Consider the following 16,274-nt stretch of genomic DNA (forward strand, 5'->3'; position numbering starts at 1 on the left):
TTCCAGAATGTTGATCGGAAGGGAGGACTCGGGCGGACAGAACGCCCAGAACACCACCCCAGCCCGACAGGCTGGCATCCGTGGTGATCACCGTCCACGAGATAGGACGAAACGACTTGCCCCCGGAAACCATCGGGGGCTGGAGCCACCACAGAAGGTCTCTTCTGGTGCGATGACTCAACGAGATTTGAAGATCCAGAGATTGAGGTCGCCCCTCCCACATGGACAGGATCTCCGCTTGGAGACCCCGCGTGTGAAACTGGGCGAAGGGAATCGCCTCGAAGGCCGAGACCATCAATCCCAGACATCTCATGCACGCCCGCAGAGACGAGAGCGGAACGTCCCTGAGGGACCTGACTTCCTCCTGAAAAGTTCTGAGTTTGTCTTCCGGCAGGAAGACCTTCGCCTGCACCGAGTCCAGGATCATTCCCAGGTAGGGAAGACGAACCGACGGACTCAGTGTCGACTTTGGAAAATTTATCGTCCAACCAAACTCCTGCAGAGTTTGCATCGTGACAGACAGGTCCTTCTCCAGACCCTGGCTGGTCGCAGACCGAACCAGAATGTCGTCCAGATACCCCAGGACAGAAATGCCCTGGGCTCTCAATAATGCCAGAACCGGTGCAAGCACCTTGGTGAAAACCCGCGGAGCCGAGGCGAGACCAAAAGGCAACGCCACGAACTGGTAGTGATCCTCCGCAATGGCGAATCGAAGGTACCGCTGGTGACCCTCGAAAATGGGGATGTGAAGGTACGCATCCTTCAAATCGATGGAGGCCATGAATTCCCCCGGAACCAGGGCAGCCACCACCGACCGCAGGGATTCCATGCTGAACTTGCGAACCCGCACAGAGCGGTTCAGACCCTTCAAGTCCAGAATTGGACGAACCTTGCCCTCCTTCCTGGGCACGGTGAACAGATTGGAATAAAACCCCCGAAATCTGTCCCGATGAGACACCGGAACCACCACTCCCTGAGCCCTCAGGTCCCGCACCGCCAGGTGCAGGTCCCGTAAACGCTCCGGAGACAGCTGAAGATTTGAGGGAAAAAATCTGCTCTCCGGCCGAGAGAGAAACTCGATCTTGTAACCAGATCGAACGATCTCCTGAACCCATCTGTCCAGCACGCGGGCCAACCAGGGTTGAAGAAAACCGAGCAAGCGTCCCCCCACCCCAAAACTGGGTGAGGGCGCCCCTTCAGGCCGCACTGTTATGGGCTGCGGATCCGGACTGACCGGACTTCTGTTTCCCAGACCAGGGCTTCTTTTGAGAGCCTTGACCTTTGAACGGTTTGCCCTTGTAGTGCGACCGAAAGGCACGAAAGGACCCCTGAGGGGGCCGAAAATTAGCATGCTTCTTCCCAGAAGCCCCCTTAGCCTTGGGGAAATGGGGCAAGAGAGTGCTCTTACCTCCGGTGATCCCCTTAATCAACACATCCAAGGACTCCCCAAAAAGGCGAGACCCATCATAAGGCAGATTGGCTAAGGTCTTACGTGAAGATTGGTCCACCGACCAACATTTTAACCAAACCAGGCGGCGAGACAACACCGCCACGCTGTGCACACGTGCAGCCAACGGGACTAAGTCCAAGTCCGCATCACACAGATACATGACACCCTGGTGGATTTGATCCACCATATCCAGGGTCGCCGGCGAGGCCGAATCGGCCACTAGGACGCGCCTAAGCATCTGCGTCCAACTTGCGACAGCCTGGGCCGCCATGAGAGAGGCAAACAGAGCCTTAAGCATAGAACCCGTAACAGAGTAAGTATGACGGGCAAGAGACTCCAATCTCCTATCCGTGGCATCACGGAACACTGGGGAATCCTCTGCAGGAATCGCAGTGGATTTGTTTAAAACCGCAATTGCGTGATCCACCGGGGGTGGCACACACCACCGTTCATCAGTGGAAGGCGAGAAAGGATAACGCAGCTTGAACCTACTTGGCACAGCAAAAGGTTTGCGTAGATTGCGCCATTGTTCCTTAACAGCGCGCTGAAAATCATCATTGCAGGGAAAAACCTGCAGCGTCCTGCGTTTTCTCTGCGTCCCATAAGCCGCCAAGGCAGCGGGGGGACACACTTCATCCTGCAAACGCAGCGTTTGTTTTATGGAAGCAATCAAGTCATCCATGATTGCAAGCTCTTCAGGCGAGCCAGGGGGAGAATTATCAACCCCTTCAACTTCAGCCTCCACCTCGGACCCCACTAGATCCAGGGAGGAGCGGGACCCCGATAAGGAGACCCCCGCCATAACAGCCCCATCACCTTCACCCTCAGAATCAGAGGAAAGAGAAACTCTGGGTCTCTTAGTAGATTGAGCAGCCACCAGCATCTGCACCTGAGCAGCAAGGCCAGCCACAATAGTGGCTAAATCCCCCCCTGGGGGGGAAACAGCGGTCCCCTAGCTATCCACCAAGGCGGTAGGAAATTTGCCCTCCTGAGAATCCATTGCCCCAGTATCAAATGCCGGATAATAAAGGGTTAACTGCCCCTTTAACAAGCGCGGCGAGCGCAGCCCACCGCACCACACACAAGCACAATGAGACCCCCACAGGGACAATAAAACTGACACAGGCAATGGATAAGAAGGATATAACCTGAGGAGACCCTCGCCGCTGCTGCTGCCTCGATCGGTGTACCCAGGAGAAGAGGAAGTGATGCGACCAGGGCGCTCTATTAAAGCCTATGGGAGGCTACAAGAAAATGGCCGCCATGCATGTAGAACATGCGGCCGGAGCGAGTGTAGGCAAAATGGCGCCGTTTGGCGCCGAAACCGCCGCTCCACAGTACAGTAATGCACACATGTTAGCCATATATAAAAAACATGGTAGATCGCCGCAGCGATCGCTGTATAGTGCCCAAACATGCCACAAAACATGCCCCACAGCACACAGCTTCTCACACTGACAAAGCTGACACACATAGTGTCACACAGCTCCCCCCCCCCCCCTTGCAGCCCACAGCATGCAGCCGAGTGATAGGGAGACAAACAGTGAGAACAGAGGCAGGTTACACAGTCCCAGACTGACACCCCCCCCCCCAGACAGACAGGTCCCCACATAGATACACTTACCTCACAATGGCGTGGGGGACCCGCACAGGCGAACAAGCCGCTGCACATGAGGCAGGGAGAGTCGCATACAAGACGCACAAAATGGGGGTTAAGAAACCGCACAGCGTCCAGTGAGGTAGCCACCTCACCAATCATCCCTGCACCGAACAGGGATGGGTCGTTCACTGTGCCAGGAGCGTTACCTGGCTGAACGCTCGATGGCAGGCTGGGAAGCCACTGACCCACGACCTGCGACCAGGGGGATCAGCCCGAGACCCAGCCCGCATGATCCTCTTCATCAGAAGAACTAACTAATGCTGACAAAAAGAACAGCTAAGTAAAGGTAGAGAGAAAACTCAAACAAAAAATCAAAAAAGAAGAAAGAGTCTGGGGCACAAAGCCCCAGCACAGAGAGAGCCAGCCACTCCTGACAAGCTAGACATTGAAACTGAGATATGGTTGCAGGAAGTAGGAGGGTATTGACTGAGGGGACCACCCCTTGAGGGTGGGATATGTTAAAAGCTTTAATGTTAACATATTCTGTTGCCTAGCTACTCCTTCGGAGCAAAGTCTAATACCCCCATTGTGACGAATATGAAGAGGCGGCGACTGTCGGAGGACGTAAGAGAAACTGACATTTTCAAAGAAATCAAATAAAAAAGATTAGATAGGCTGAGACTGTAGCCCCAGCACAGGGAAGCCTAACTACTCCTGACGCTAGGCAGAAAGAAACTGAGTTGGGAGTGGTCACTGCAGGGGGGTATTGACCTAGTGGGACAGCCCCCCATGGGTGTGTATATGCAAATGCCTTTGTTCTTTTGACTAAGTCTTATGCCTAGCTACTCCTGCGGAGCGGAAGTCAATACCCAATAGTGATGACTTAGAGGTGGCGGCGACTGTCGGAGGACGTAAAAGAAAAATAGTTTTCAATGTGTCAAATGTGAAGTCTCTCTTCAATAAAAGTCCATATATATTAAGATAAAAAAGATATTCCACCATCCAGCAGATCCTTGTAGTATAGTGCCATCATCAGACCATAAGCTGTAACAGGTACAGCAAAACACATCATGTTTCTCAGGCAAAGATCTTCCCCAGGTGTATGCACTTCAACTCTGGAAGCACTCCTTTTTGGGAGCAGCAAAAGGCACCTCCCGCTGAGCTCACAGAGAGCCGCTGATGATCATACAGCAGCAGGATGTCAGCACTGGGATTCCACCCCGTATAGTTTGGTCCAAACGGACATTCTCAAGGGATCTTAGTCGGGTTGAAATCCCAGGGCTGAGGTTACGCCACTGTATGTTTCTGGGTCGTCAGCAGCTCTCAGTGAGTTTTACTGTGTTTTTCCATGTCACAATGTTCTTATTGGATGACTGGCTCTGTTCTACAATACATTTTTATTAAGTGTTCTTGCATGGCAAGACCACTTACTGTTATCTCACATATACTGTATAGTCTTATTATTATGGACAAATTTACCACCCTAACTCCTCCCACAGTTTTTACACTACATAGACAGTAATATACTGAAACGTGCGGATTGATCCAGATTGGTGTGCTATTACTTTGTGGACCGCTTCGCCAAATGGTTCACAAAATATCTGCATTTTTGTGGTAAAATTAGTCCCATAGAAATGAATGGCGGAATGTTCAAAACTAGAGTGGGAGCTGACAAAAGCTAGAGTCGGAGCTGAAAAATCAGGACATGATTTCTAAACTGCCACCACTCCCTCATTTTCAAGCCCACCTACACAAATCTTATATCAAAACATTCAGCTATCCCTGCTGCCACAAAAAATGTCCACGGCTAAGCCACAGTCCTGATAGTTTTCACAATTTCTTAACTGCTGCCACTCCTACACACACACACACACGGCAAGAACACTTCACACAATTTCCCCGGAAATTGTAAGTTTTCTAGTTTAAACTACTACGCTATCACTGGCTTTCTGTTGGCTCTGGTGAGCTCTCTCTCTGAGCAATTCCAGAGTGGACGTGCATACACCTGGGGAAGATCTATGCCTCAGAAACATGCTATGTTTGCTGCACCTGTTACAGCTTATGTTCTAGTGAGTGTGCATTTTATTAAGGTGGTGGCACTCAGGGCTTTCCTTACACTGCAAAACCTGCTGGACAGTGGAAGATCTTTTTTGTTTGAATAAATATGGACTTTAAATTAGGAGAGACTTTACGTTTGGCACATTGAACACTGTTTACTTGTTTGTTTGCTTTCTCTATTTGTATGTTTTTGCTATATTTACTGGCGCTGAATCATTACTTTCAGTCTTTTGCAAGGGTGACAACACTTACTCAGTGTAGGTTCACATTACTGCAGTGATAATTTGAAGAGCCATGTCATTTGCTGGTGGTGGTACACTGTGTTTCTTTAAGTCCAAAGTCAGCGCAGCCCTCTACCAGGAAATTCTAGATTACTTTATGCTTCCCTCTGCTAACCAGCTTTATGAAGATGCTGATTTCATTTTCCAGCAAGACTTGGCATCTGCCCACACTGCCAAAAGTACAAATACCAGGTATCACTGTGCTTGATTGGCCAGCAAACTCGCTTGACCTAAACCCCAAAGAGAATTTGTGAGGTATATGAGAGACACCAGACCCAACAATGCAGATGAGCTGAAAGCCACTATTAGGCCCCATGCACACGGGGCGTTTTTAACGCCGCTGTAAGTAGCGTCAGGCGTTTTCTTTTTGCAGCCTAAAAATGCACCTCCATGTTATTCTATGGCCTCATGCACACACAGAAGTTTTTGAGCTGTAAGTGGCCTAGGCGTTTTTAAGCTGCAACAAGAACCCACGGCCTGCGCGTTCTGAGGACCAGCGTTACAGCTGTAAAAACGTCTGACGCTGCTAAAGGCTGAATAACGTTGATATAACGTTGCTTAACGAGCGTTAAGCCACGTTATACGTTTTTTTTTCTTCCATTCAAAATCAATGGTTCCCTATGGAAGCTTATTGATTTGAATGGAAGTCGCAGCGCAAGTCGGATCAGGATGATCCGACTTGCGGCGCGACTTGCGCTGTGAGAATCTTGAGGGGGAACTCCACGCCAAAATGGGGAAAAAACGGCGTGGGGGTACCCCAGGTTCCAAACCAGGCCTTTCGGATCTGGTATGGAATTTGAGGGTAGCCCCACGCCGAAAAAAAGACGGCGTGGGGTCCCCCCCAAAATCCATACCAGACCCTTATCCGAGCATGCAGCCCCTCAGGCCAGGAAAGGGGAGGGGACGAGCGAGCAGCCCCACCTCCCCTGGACCACACCAGGCCACATGGGGGGGGGGTGTGGGTGCTTTGGGGCAGGGGGGCTCTGCACCCCCCCACCCCAAAGCACCTTGTCCCCATGTTGATGAGGACATGGGCCTCATCCCCACAACCCTGGCCGGTGGTTGTGGGGGTCTGCGGGCAGGGGGCTCATCGGAATATGGAAGCCCCCTTTAACAAGCCCCCCAGATCCCGGACCCCCTCCCTATGTGAATGGGTATGGGGTACATTGTCCCCCTACCCATTCACCCCATAAAAGGCAGTGTATGTGAATAATGACAGGAGACGTTTTGGAAAGGGATCCGGGATCTGGGGTGCCCCCTTGTTAAAGGGGGCTTCCATATTCCGATGAGCCCCCTGCCGGCAGACCCCCATAACCACCGGCCAGGGTTGTGGGGATGAGGCCCTTGTCCTCTTCAACATGGGGGCAAGGTGCTTTGGGGTGGGGGGGTGCAGAGCCCCCCCTGCCCCAAAGCACCAACACCCCCCCATGTTGAGGGCATGTGGCCTGGTGTGGTCCAGGGGGGGTGGGGCCGCTCGCTCGTCCCCTCCCCTTTCCTGGCCTGCCGGGCTGCATGCTCGGATAAGGGTCTGGTATGGATTTTGGGGGTGGGGGGGGACCCCACGCCATTTTTTTCGGCGTGGGGCTACCCTCAAATTCCATACCAGACCCGAAGGGCCTGGTTTGGAACCTGGGGGGACCCCCACGCCGTTTTTTCCCATTTTGGCGTGGAGTTCCTCCTCAAGATTCTCACAGCGCAAGTCGCGCCGCAAGTGGGATCATCCTGATCCGACTTGCGCTGCGACTTTCATTCAAATCAATAGGCTCCCATAGGGAACCATTGATTTTAAATGGAGGCAGAAAAAAACGCTGCTAAAAGCGACGTGGCAAAACGTGCAAGAACGCAAATGGAAAAAGCTACTGAAAGCACGTTTTTACAGCTGCTTTTTCCGGCGTCAGAACTAGCTTTGACGCACGTTTTTTCTAAGGCCCCGTGTGCATGGGGCCTTAAAGAAACCTGGGCTTCCAAAACACCTCAGCAGTGTCACAGGCTGATCGCCTCCATGACACACCACATTGATGCAGTTATTCATGCAAAAGGAGCCCTGACTAAGTATTAAATGCATACTATTCTGTACATGGACATACTTTTCAGTAAGCCAACATTTCTGTTTTAAAAATCATTTTTTATTGGTCTTATTAAAAGAGGAAGTAAACCCTCCTCTGACACTTTTACCTATAGGTAAGCCTATAATAAGGCTTACCTATAGGTACTGTAAATATCTCCTAAACATGTACCGTTTAGGAGATATTTACCTTACATGCAGCCAGTGACGTCACTGGCGCATGCGCTCTGAAGGAACGGCCGCTGAGTGACGTCACCGCGGCTCCGGCCAATCAGACGGACATGTCGCCAGTCAGAGGTAAGCGGACAGCACGGCGGGGGCTCGTTCTAAGGTAAGTATTTCATAATGAGCTTGTATGCGGCACATACTAGCTCATTATGTGTTTCTCTTACAGGTTGCAAGAAAAAAAAAAAAAAAACAAAGTTGTATGGGTTTACAACCTCTTTAATAGTATAATTTTGGGTTTTCACTAACTGTAAGCCATAATCATTAAAATTAAAAGAAAGAAATGCTTGATATATATATCTTTCTGTGTGTAAATCACCAATATAAAATATATGAGTTTCACTTTTTGATTTGAATTACTGTGTCTATGTGCAAAGTAAGGAAATGACTTGATAATTATCAATCAGTTGCTGCATCTGCAGGGTTCTAATGTGATAATTAGCAAGGTCCGCATGCCCTTAGGCATGATTTCCCTTTGGGAGTATCTCACCAAAAACGTCAGCCAAACAATCAAGCAGGACATTACATTTCAAGGGGGCATTCTGTACAGTCCAGGTAGCCATATTACATCGCATTTTACAGAAATTAACAGTGCTGCAGATTGAAAAGTAAAGGTAATTTTTATTACCATTCAAATACAATGTGACATTGCATATGCTATATTTTTTATTTGCTCGTTTTTTTTTCCCCCCACAAAACTGGAGTTACTTATGCTTACTCCAGTGTAAAATCCTATCCTTGATTTGGGCCTACCAACGCCCCAGTGTTTCACGTTCCACACTGTATAGAAGCAGACTGTGTGGAGGTCTTGGAGTCCCTAATAAAGCAAAATATTACTAGGCCGCTCAGATTTCTCAATTAACTTTACTCCTTGCAACTTCGAACGTCCCTATTGGACTACTCCAATAACTTCTAAACTGCGTGCCAATTCCTGTCTCAGCCTTACTGTGGCTCCCTCATAAACTCCACCCCCCCCCCCCCAGCCTGCTTATGCCCCCACAGTCTGAAACTCTACAACTCGGTTCGCTACTCTGGCAGCCTCATGTCCCCCTACCTTCCGTTCCTCCCCTTCCTCAACAATCCTTAATTTTCACCAGGATTTGACCCACCGGGCTCTTTCTCCCGGTGGTCGCCCCACGGATACACTAAGGTCCGCCACTTCCTTTAGACTCTCAACTTCCTTTTTTCGCACTCTCCCCTCTTGGTCCTCCTTCCAGGAAACCCATGATGTGTCGCCCGCTGATGTTTTTGGCTACGCCCAACGACATCACTGGGTGTCTTCGCTGAGACATAACTCCTCTTAACCTTTTAAAAAAAAACTGTTTTCAAACACACTTGCCTCTACTCTCCTGGCTCCCCAAGCACCATCCCTTAGTGATATAGACGCCCCAGTGAAGGCGACTTACAAGTTGCTGCGGAAGCGCGACCTGGCGATTTCTATTGACCCAGAGGAGTGGAGCAAAACCTGGTCTTCCATTGCCAGGCCCTCCTTCAACATGGCTACCCTACAAAGTTCTCCTAAGATGGTATTGGGTGCCAGCCCCGATAGCAAGCTCGAACCCATCATATATTGACAGGTGCTTCAGAGGTTGTGGCCAGCAAGGGGATGTCGTTTATACCTGGTGATCTTGCCCTCATCTGACAGGGTTTTGGTCCAGGGTGTTTGGGCTCCTCTACTTCATGTTCCACATACAAATTCGCAAAAAAGCTAAAATGGCACTATTGCATTGCCCGATTCAGGATTTGTTCTCATACCAACAAAATCTGGCGACTTATCTATTCATAGAGGGTGATTGCCAGAGCTTGGAAGAAGCCCTCCTTCTCATTTGCCATGATCTAGAGCATTTTGACAAACCTCATGATCAATGAAAAAATGTCTAGCATTCTACATGACTCTCATTCTAAATTTCTCAAATTATGGTCACCCTCGTGGTCTTATGCTCTTCCCCACCCTGCATTCAAACAGCCTGGGCCTCTCTTAATTGTTTTTACATGAACTTACCCAGCCTATTTCCCTTCTCTTTCCCTATTTCTTTACACACTGAGATTGGGCATAGTCTTGCCCTCAGTCTCCCCTTTCCATGGTGTGGCCCTTTGTCTGAGGACCTAGGGCATGTTTGTGGACCTGTGGCCAACATGGCTAGGTCATAATTTCTGCATTTACCCCACTGAGATATTAAACCGTAAATGTTCCTAGTCATCTTATTATTTTCACTTATTCATATCGACCCCAACTTGTTGCTATTCCCCTTCCAGGCAAAGCACAGGTTTGCTGTAAAGTAAAAATAATAACAAAAATGTTAAACAGAAAATGTTGTCTTCCAGCCAATAATGAAAAAAAAAACCTTACATGCTAAGTAAAACTATAGGCAAAACTTTCTTCATTTTTAATTGTGCAAGGAAGGGTTATAACCCCTGTCAGTTATGTTTTTTTTTTTTTTGCCCTCTGTGTCCTATTGAGGAGATTTCCTTTGACATCTTATTCTAGAGCCAAAATAGGAAGTGAGATAAAATCTGAAAAATTAGGGGGATTTCCTGAGGCCCCCCCAGGTCACAATAACTAGAGTCCCCATTAGAAGATTTGCCCTCTATTACTGGTCTGGTTACTGGTATACAACCCAACATTTTCTTTTACTTTAAATTATAATGGGAAACATAAAAAATAAAGGGTTAATCTCCCTAAGAGTGCATTGGAAGATTTCCATGGACAACCCAAAATGTTTCTTTTACTTTCAATAATAATGGTAAATAGGATAAATAGCAGGTAAATCTCCCCTAATGGGGATACAGACAGCAATTAAATTCTTACAAGTGTTCTAATCCCTCTCTTCTCTATACCAAAAAAAAAAAAAAAAAAAAAAGTCTTGCATTTAGCTATACATTAAGAAATACAATACTGTAAACCAGGTATATCCCGTATGAATGTGGACCTTTATCTGCTTCCGGCATGCTGTTCACTTACAATGCAACAGAACCTTCAGTTCCACCAAAAGTTTCTTTGCAGCTCCATGACTTGCACCCGGGAGCTTCTGCACAGCCTCCCCCTTCTTATTGAAGATTTCAACTCGTATTGCCCCTGTGAACAAAGAGTTTTTAATTAAGAAACGGGGGTCTGGTCTATCAACATATTTACCTAATTCTAATTAGTTTCTGTGTGATCAACAGAAAAAATGAGTAGAATATTTCCAGAAAAAAAACAAACAATTGTACCCCCCTTTTTAATGATAGTGAGTCTTGGAAAGAATCTGGTTTATATTAATGTCTCTGTTGAAAAGATTTTGTCTTTCTTCCTGAACTGTCACTAGGACAGAAAGTGAGGGAACACACTACAGCAAGAGTCCACCAAGCTACTGGCCACTGCAAAAAGAAGGCCCATTTCTCTGATGTTTATTGACATACACAGCTCCTGATCTTCTCAACTATTGGGTTATACTGCCCTTAAAAGGAGTAGAACACTAGGCAAAAAATAGAATATTTGTAAGTACTTACAATAAAATTATTTTCTCTGAGTCCTCTGACAGACGCAGCTCTTCAATGTTTCTCCACCAATGGGTTATGCACCCTCTACAGGAGTAGACTAGGCAGTGAAAGCTTTCACTTGGCACACCTATAGGGGTTGTCCTATGCACATAACCCCTGACACACTGTGCTCATAGATCAGTTTCGTAGCAAGCAGTGAAGGAAAACACAACCAACCCCAGAAAAGAGGGGCCGGAGCTACATCTGTCAGAGGCCACAGAGAAAAGAATTTTACGGTAAGTTCTTACAAAAATTCAATATTCTCTTACGTCCTCTGACAGACGTAGCTCTTCAATGTTTCTTCACCAATGGGATGTCCCATAGCAGTGTAGGCATGAGGGGTGGGAAGAATGCAACCAACAACTGTTAACGTATCCACAAGGCTAGAAAACTTAGCCAACAGGGCAACAGAAGCTCCACCAACACCAACAGGAGCTTACCCCAAAACAAAAATTCACCCCTGAAAGAGAACATCAATCTCTTCAGCAAACAGCAGCCTGCAAAACCTTGCGGCCAAAGGAAGCATCCGAGGATGCCAACAAATCTTGTAGAATTATGTAAAAAAGTGTGTACAGACGACCAGGTCCCCGCTTTACACACCTGAGCCACAGAAGCCTGATGGTGAAAAGCCCAAGAGGCACGAAAACTGAGATACCGCTGGTGACCCTCGTAAATAGGTATGTGCAGATACGGGTCCTTTAAATCGATAGAGGCCAGAAAGTATGCTTGTTGCAAAGACGCCACCACTGACCAAATGGATTTCATCCGAAACTTCTGCACCCGCACAAAGTGGTTTAGCAACTTGAGGTCCAGAATTGGACGCAACTTGCCCTCCTTCCTGGGCACCATGAACAGGTTTGAGTAAAAAACGCAAAACCTGTCCTGCTGAGGAACCGGGACAATAACTACCTGTGCAAGAGGATCTTGCACTGCCTCCCTGAGATCGACCAAACGATCCGGAGACAGACAGAGATTTGATGGAAAGAACCTGTCTGCTGGGCGAGAACGGACTTCGATCTTGTACCCTGTACGAATCAATTCGTGAACCCATTTGTCTTGAATCAGAGATGTCCAGGGTTCCCGAAAGCAACGCAGACGTCCCCCCCCCCCCCCCCCACCCCTGAACCTGGTGAGGGCGTCCCTTCATGCAGAGGAGGACTTGTCTATCGCACCGGACTGGCCGGCCTTGGGCTTACCCGACCAAGCCTTCTTGTGCCCTCCGGAGGCTCTGAATGTTTTGCCTTTTTCCTGCGACACTGAGGCACGAAAAAGCCCCCCGGTGAGCCTTGAAGGAAGGCCCTCGCTTACTGCGAGGCGCCTTACCCTTTTGGGATTGGGGGAGAAGAGTACCCTTACCCCCTGTGAGCCCCTTAATCAACTCATCCAAGGAGTCGCCAAAAAGGCATTCACCCAAAAAGGGGATATCAGACACGGTCTTCTTGGAAGCCTGGTCCACCGACCAGCTCTTCAGTCCCCCACCCCTGTCTTTCACTTTATGACAGAAGTGGATTCTCTTTAAGGGTTTATATCACACTGCTACTCATTGTTACTGGGTTCCTTTCTGAATCAATACCCTTTACGCATGATTGCCGTCTGGGAAAGGGATGTTGGATCTTTTGAGGAAGAGCAGTGGGAGGAAGCTTTGCAGGCTGTACAGGCGAGTTCCTTGAACATGGCACAAAGGCTGTCTCAGCTGTATATACTTTACAGGGCTCACTATACTTCTGCACGATTGCAAAGAATGGGCAGACGTGACACTGCCCTGTGCACTAGATGTCTGAGGGACCATGGGGATTTGATACATCTATTGTGGAGGTGCCCGAAGCTTCATATGTATTGGAGGGAGGTTCTTCGTACATTGTTAAAGGTATTTGGAATTACGTTGCAGGAGGACCCTAAGCTTTGTTTGTTGGGTATTTTGGGGGAGGTACAGGTTCCTGATTTCACCAAACAGGCAATTCTGCGGGCATTGTTTCAAGCCCGGAAGCTGATCTTGAGACACTGGATCTCTCCAAACCCTCCGACGGTTAAGGAATGGATCACTCAGGTGGGGGAAACGATTAGGTTGGAGAACTATATTCATCTGCATAGGGGAAATATGGGCAAATTTGACAAACTGTGGGCCCCCTGGCTAGCTGTGCCGGGGTTTGCAACGATGGATCTGGTACTGGATAGGCTGCTGGCGAGGGGTAGGTAAATGCTGGAGAAATCCTAGCAAAAGAGGAAGTTGATGACTAGTATGGTAGATGAGGACTGGTATGTCTTGACACTGTAGGTCGTTATTAGAAGAGGAAAAAAGGGAGTTGTTAATCATTGGTATTATGTACAATATATTGATATTTGTATTATTTGTAAGCAATGAGGGGGTGTGCCGGCCTCGGACTCTGTTACTGTTATGTTCTATATGTGAATGTTTAAATAAAGTTTCTCTTGATTAAAAAAAAAAATGAGAAAATGTACAATTTTAAGAAAATAAATTTGATTTTTGTCTTACCGTAAAATCCTTTTCTCTGATGTTCATTGATTGACACAGCTCCAGAATCTTCTTGACCATTGGGTTATGCTGCCCCCTACAGGAGTAGGACACTAGGCAGGAAAAATCTTCTTGACCATTGGGTTATGCTGTCCCCTACAGCAGTAGGACACTAGGCAGGAAAAAAACTTTACCACGCCTATGGGGCAGTCCAAGGGGGTATACGCCCACACTCTGATATAGGCATTCAGTTTTGTTGCAAGCAGTGTCAGAAGAAAAGTAACGCAACTCAATAGAGGTGTGGGTGCTGTGTCCATCAATGAACATCAGAGAAAAGGATTTTGCGGTGACAACATTTTCTCTTTCCTTCAATAAAGGACACAGCTCCAGAATCTTCTTGACCATTGGGACATCCCAAAGCAGTGTCAAAATGAAGGCTGGGAAAAGATACAGCATACAAGACAATTCCCAAAGGATAAACCTAGCCAACCAGCGAAACTGGAGCTCAACAAAGAACAACTGGAGCTCACCTGAAAACATGCACTCTCAAAGAGGACTAGTCCTCTCAAACAGCAGCCTGCAAAACATTGCGGGCAAAAGCAGCATCCGCAGATGCCAGCACATCTACTTTGTAAAATTTTGTGAAAGTGTGCACAGAAGACCAGGTGGCCGCCTTGCAAACCTGCATCACTGACGCCTGATGGCAAAAAGCCCAGGAGGCACTAAGCGCCCGTGAAGAATGCACCTTAACCGGGAAAGGAGAAACCTGACCCTTAATTGAATAGGCCTGCACCACTGTCTGCAAAAAGGTAAATCAACGCAATTAATATAAAGTGGTGTAGTGTTAAGACCCAATAATTTGGGACACAAAGAAAATACAGCAGCTATATAAAACCTCCTTCACTAAAGGGAGAAATGAACTATAAACAAACATGAATCAGCACAATGGGCTTGTGCGGCCTGTACACGCCAAAAACAGTAGCTGTCGGGAGCCGTGCTGGTGGGTCGCTGCTCGTCCGTCGAGGTCTTCTCCCCCTATACGCGTGGCATCTTACGCTTTTGCAACGCCCCCCTACTGACCCCTACTGAGGAAGTCGTGTTGTGAAAGCGTAAGACGCCACGCGTATAGGGTGAGGAGACCTGGACAGACGAGCAGCGACCCACCAACACGGCTCCCGACAGCTACTGTTTTTGGCGTGTACGGTCCGCACAAGCCCATTGTGCTGATTCATGTGAGTGCAATTCTACTTTGAATGTGAATCAATTAAAGGATAATAGCAGTGTACACTTAGATGCCTCATTATCTTTATTCACATATCATGTCCATGGGATGGTGAGAGATCGATTCAGGAAGTGGCATTCCCTATACTGGTCATATTGAGGATTCAATGCTGGTTTAATGCTTCAGTGAGATCGATTCAGGAAGTGGCATTCCTTATATTGGTCTTATTGAGGATTCAATGCTGGTTTAATGCTTCAGTGAGGTGAGAGGCCATCTGGTGGCTAAACGGTGGTGGTGTCACTTGCACTTTTATATGAAACATCTATCAAGCACCTGATTGAATTTTAATCCACGGTTATATTTTAGTGGACTCTTATGCACTTTACTTTGAATGCACTTTATGGACATTATATATTGCACTTAAGAGGAATATATAATGCACTTTAAGCGAGTTTATTGATTTATATGATGCACATTGCCACTTTATTTGATTTTATATAGCGCTGTATACATATTTGTTTATACTGCACCACTGTCTGTCTGATCCATCTAGAAACGGTCGCAGCAGATGCGGCCAACCCTTTTCGAGGTCCATCTGTAAGGACAAATAGTGAGTATGATTTCCTAAAAGACTCTGTAGCCGCCAGGTACACTGATAGCCCGAACCACGTCCAGGGAATTCAAAACAATTTCCTTAAGATGCTTGGGCTTAGGGCAAAGTGAAGGCAGTACGATGTCTTCATTCAGATGGAAATCAGAAACAACCTTAGGGAGGAACGAATGACAAGGGCGAAGCACCACTTTATCTCTGTGACCCACCAGATAAGATGAATGGCAGGACAACTCCACCAGCTCCGACACCCTGCGCACAGAAAAGCCACTGAAAAGGCTACCTTCTGGGACAGCGTAAGCAGGGGAAGCGCCCAAATATTTTCGAAAGGTTTCTGGAGAACCGACAGCACCAAATTGAGGTCCCACAGAGGAAACGGAAACTGAACAGGTGAACCCCCTGAATAAAGGTGTGAACCAAGGAATGCATGGCAAATGGTCATTGGAAGAAGACTGCAAAGGCGGAAACCTGGCCCTTCATGGTACCCAAGGCCAGACACTGTTCATCCTCTCACTGGAGGAAGGCCAAGATCCGAGCCCCTGAAAAATAGCGAGAATGAACCCCAAAAGACTCACACCACGCAATGTACGTCTTCCAAGTACAATGGTAAATCTTACTAGAGGTAGATTTCCCAGCCTTCAACAGTGTAGGAATCACAGATTCAGACAAACTCCTATTCTTCAGCACCTGGCTTTCAACAGCCAAGCCGTTAAAGGCAGTGACTGTAAAGCAGGATGGAAGGTTGGCCCTTAGGACAGCAGATCTTCCCTG

The 16,274-nt window shown here is 47.8% G+C and overlaps 1 protein-coding gene across 1 annotated transcript in view; it reads right to left on the reverse strand.

Moving 5' to 3' along the window:
* Positions 1 to 16,274, reverse strand: part of SMCHD1 (structural maintenance of chromosomes flexible hinge domain containing 1) — a 1,054,086-nt gene that overhangs the window by 535,769 nt on the left and 502,043 nt on the right. Inside the window, exon 18 of the mRNA XM_082259552.1 lies at positions 10,642 to 10,755. Within this exon, the coding sequence (XP_082115678.1) occupies positions 10,642 to 10,755 (114 nt within the window). The remainder of the gene's footprint in view (positions 1 to 10,641; positions 10,756 to 16,274) is intronic.

The sequence above is a fragment of the Pelophylax lessonae genome (genome assembly GCF_965119305.1).
Source record: "Pelophylax lessonae genome assembly, chromosome: 5".
In the NCBI taxonomy this organism is placed as follows: Eukaryota; Metazoa; Chordata; class Amphibia; order Anura; family Ranidae; genus Pelophylax; species Pelophylax lessonae.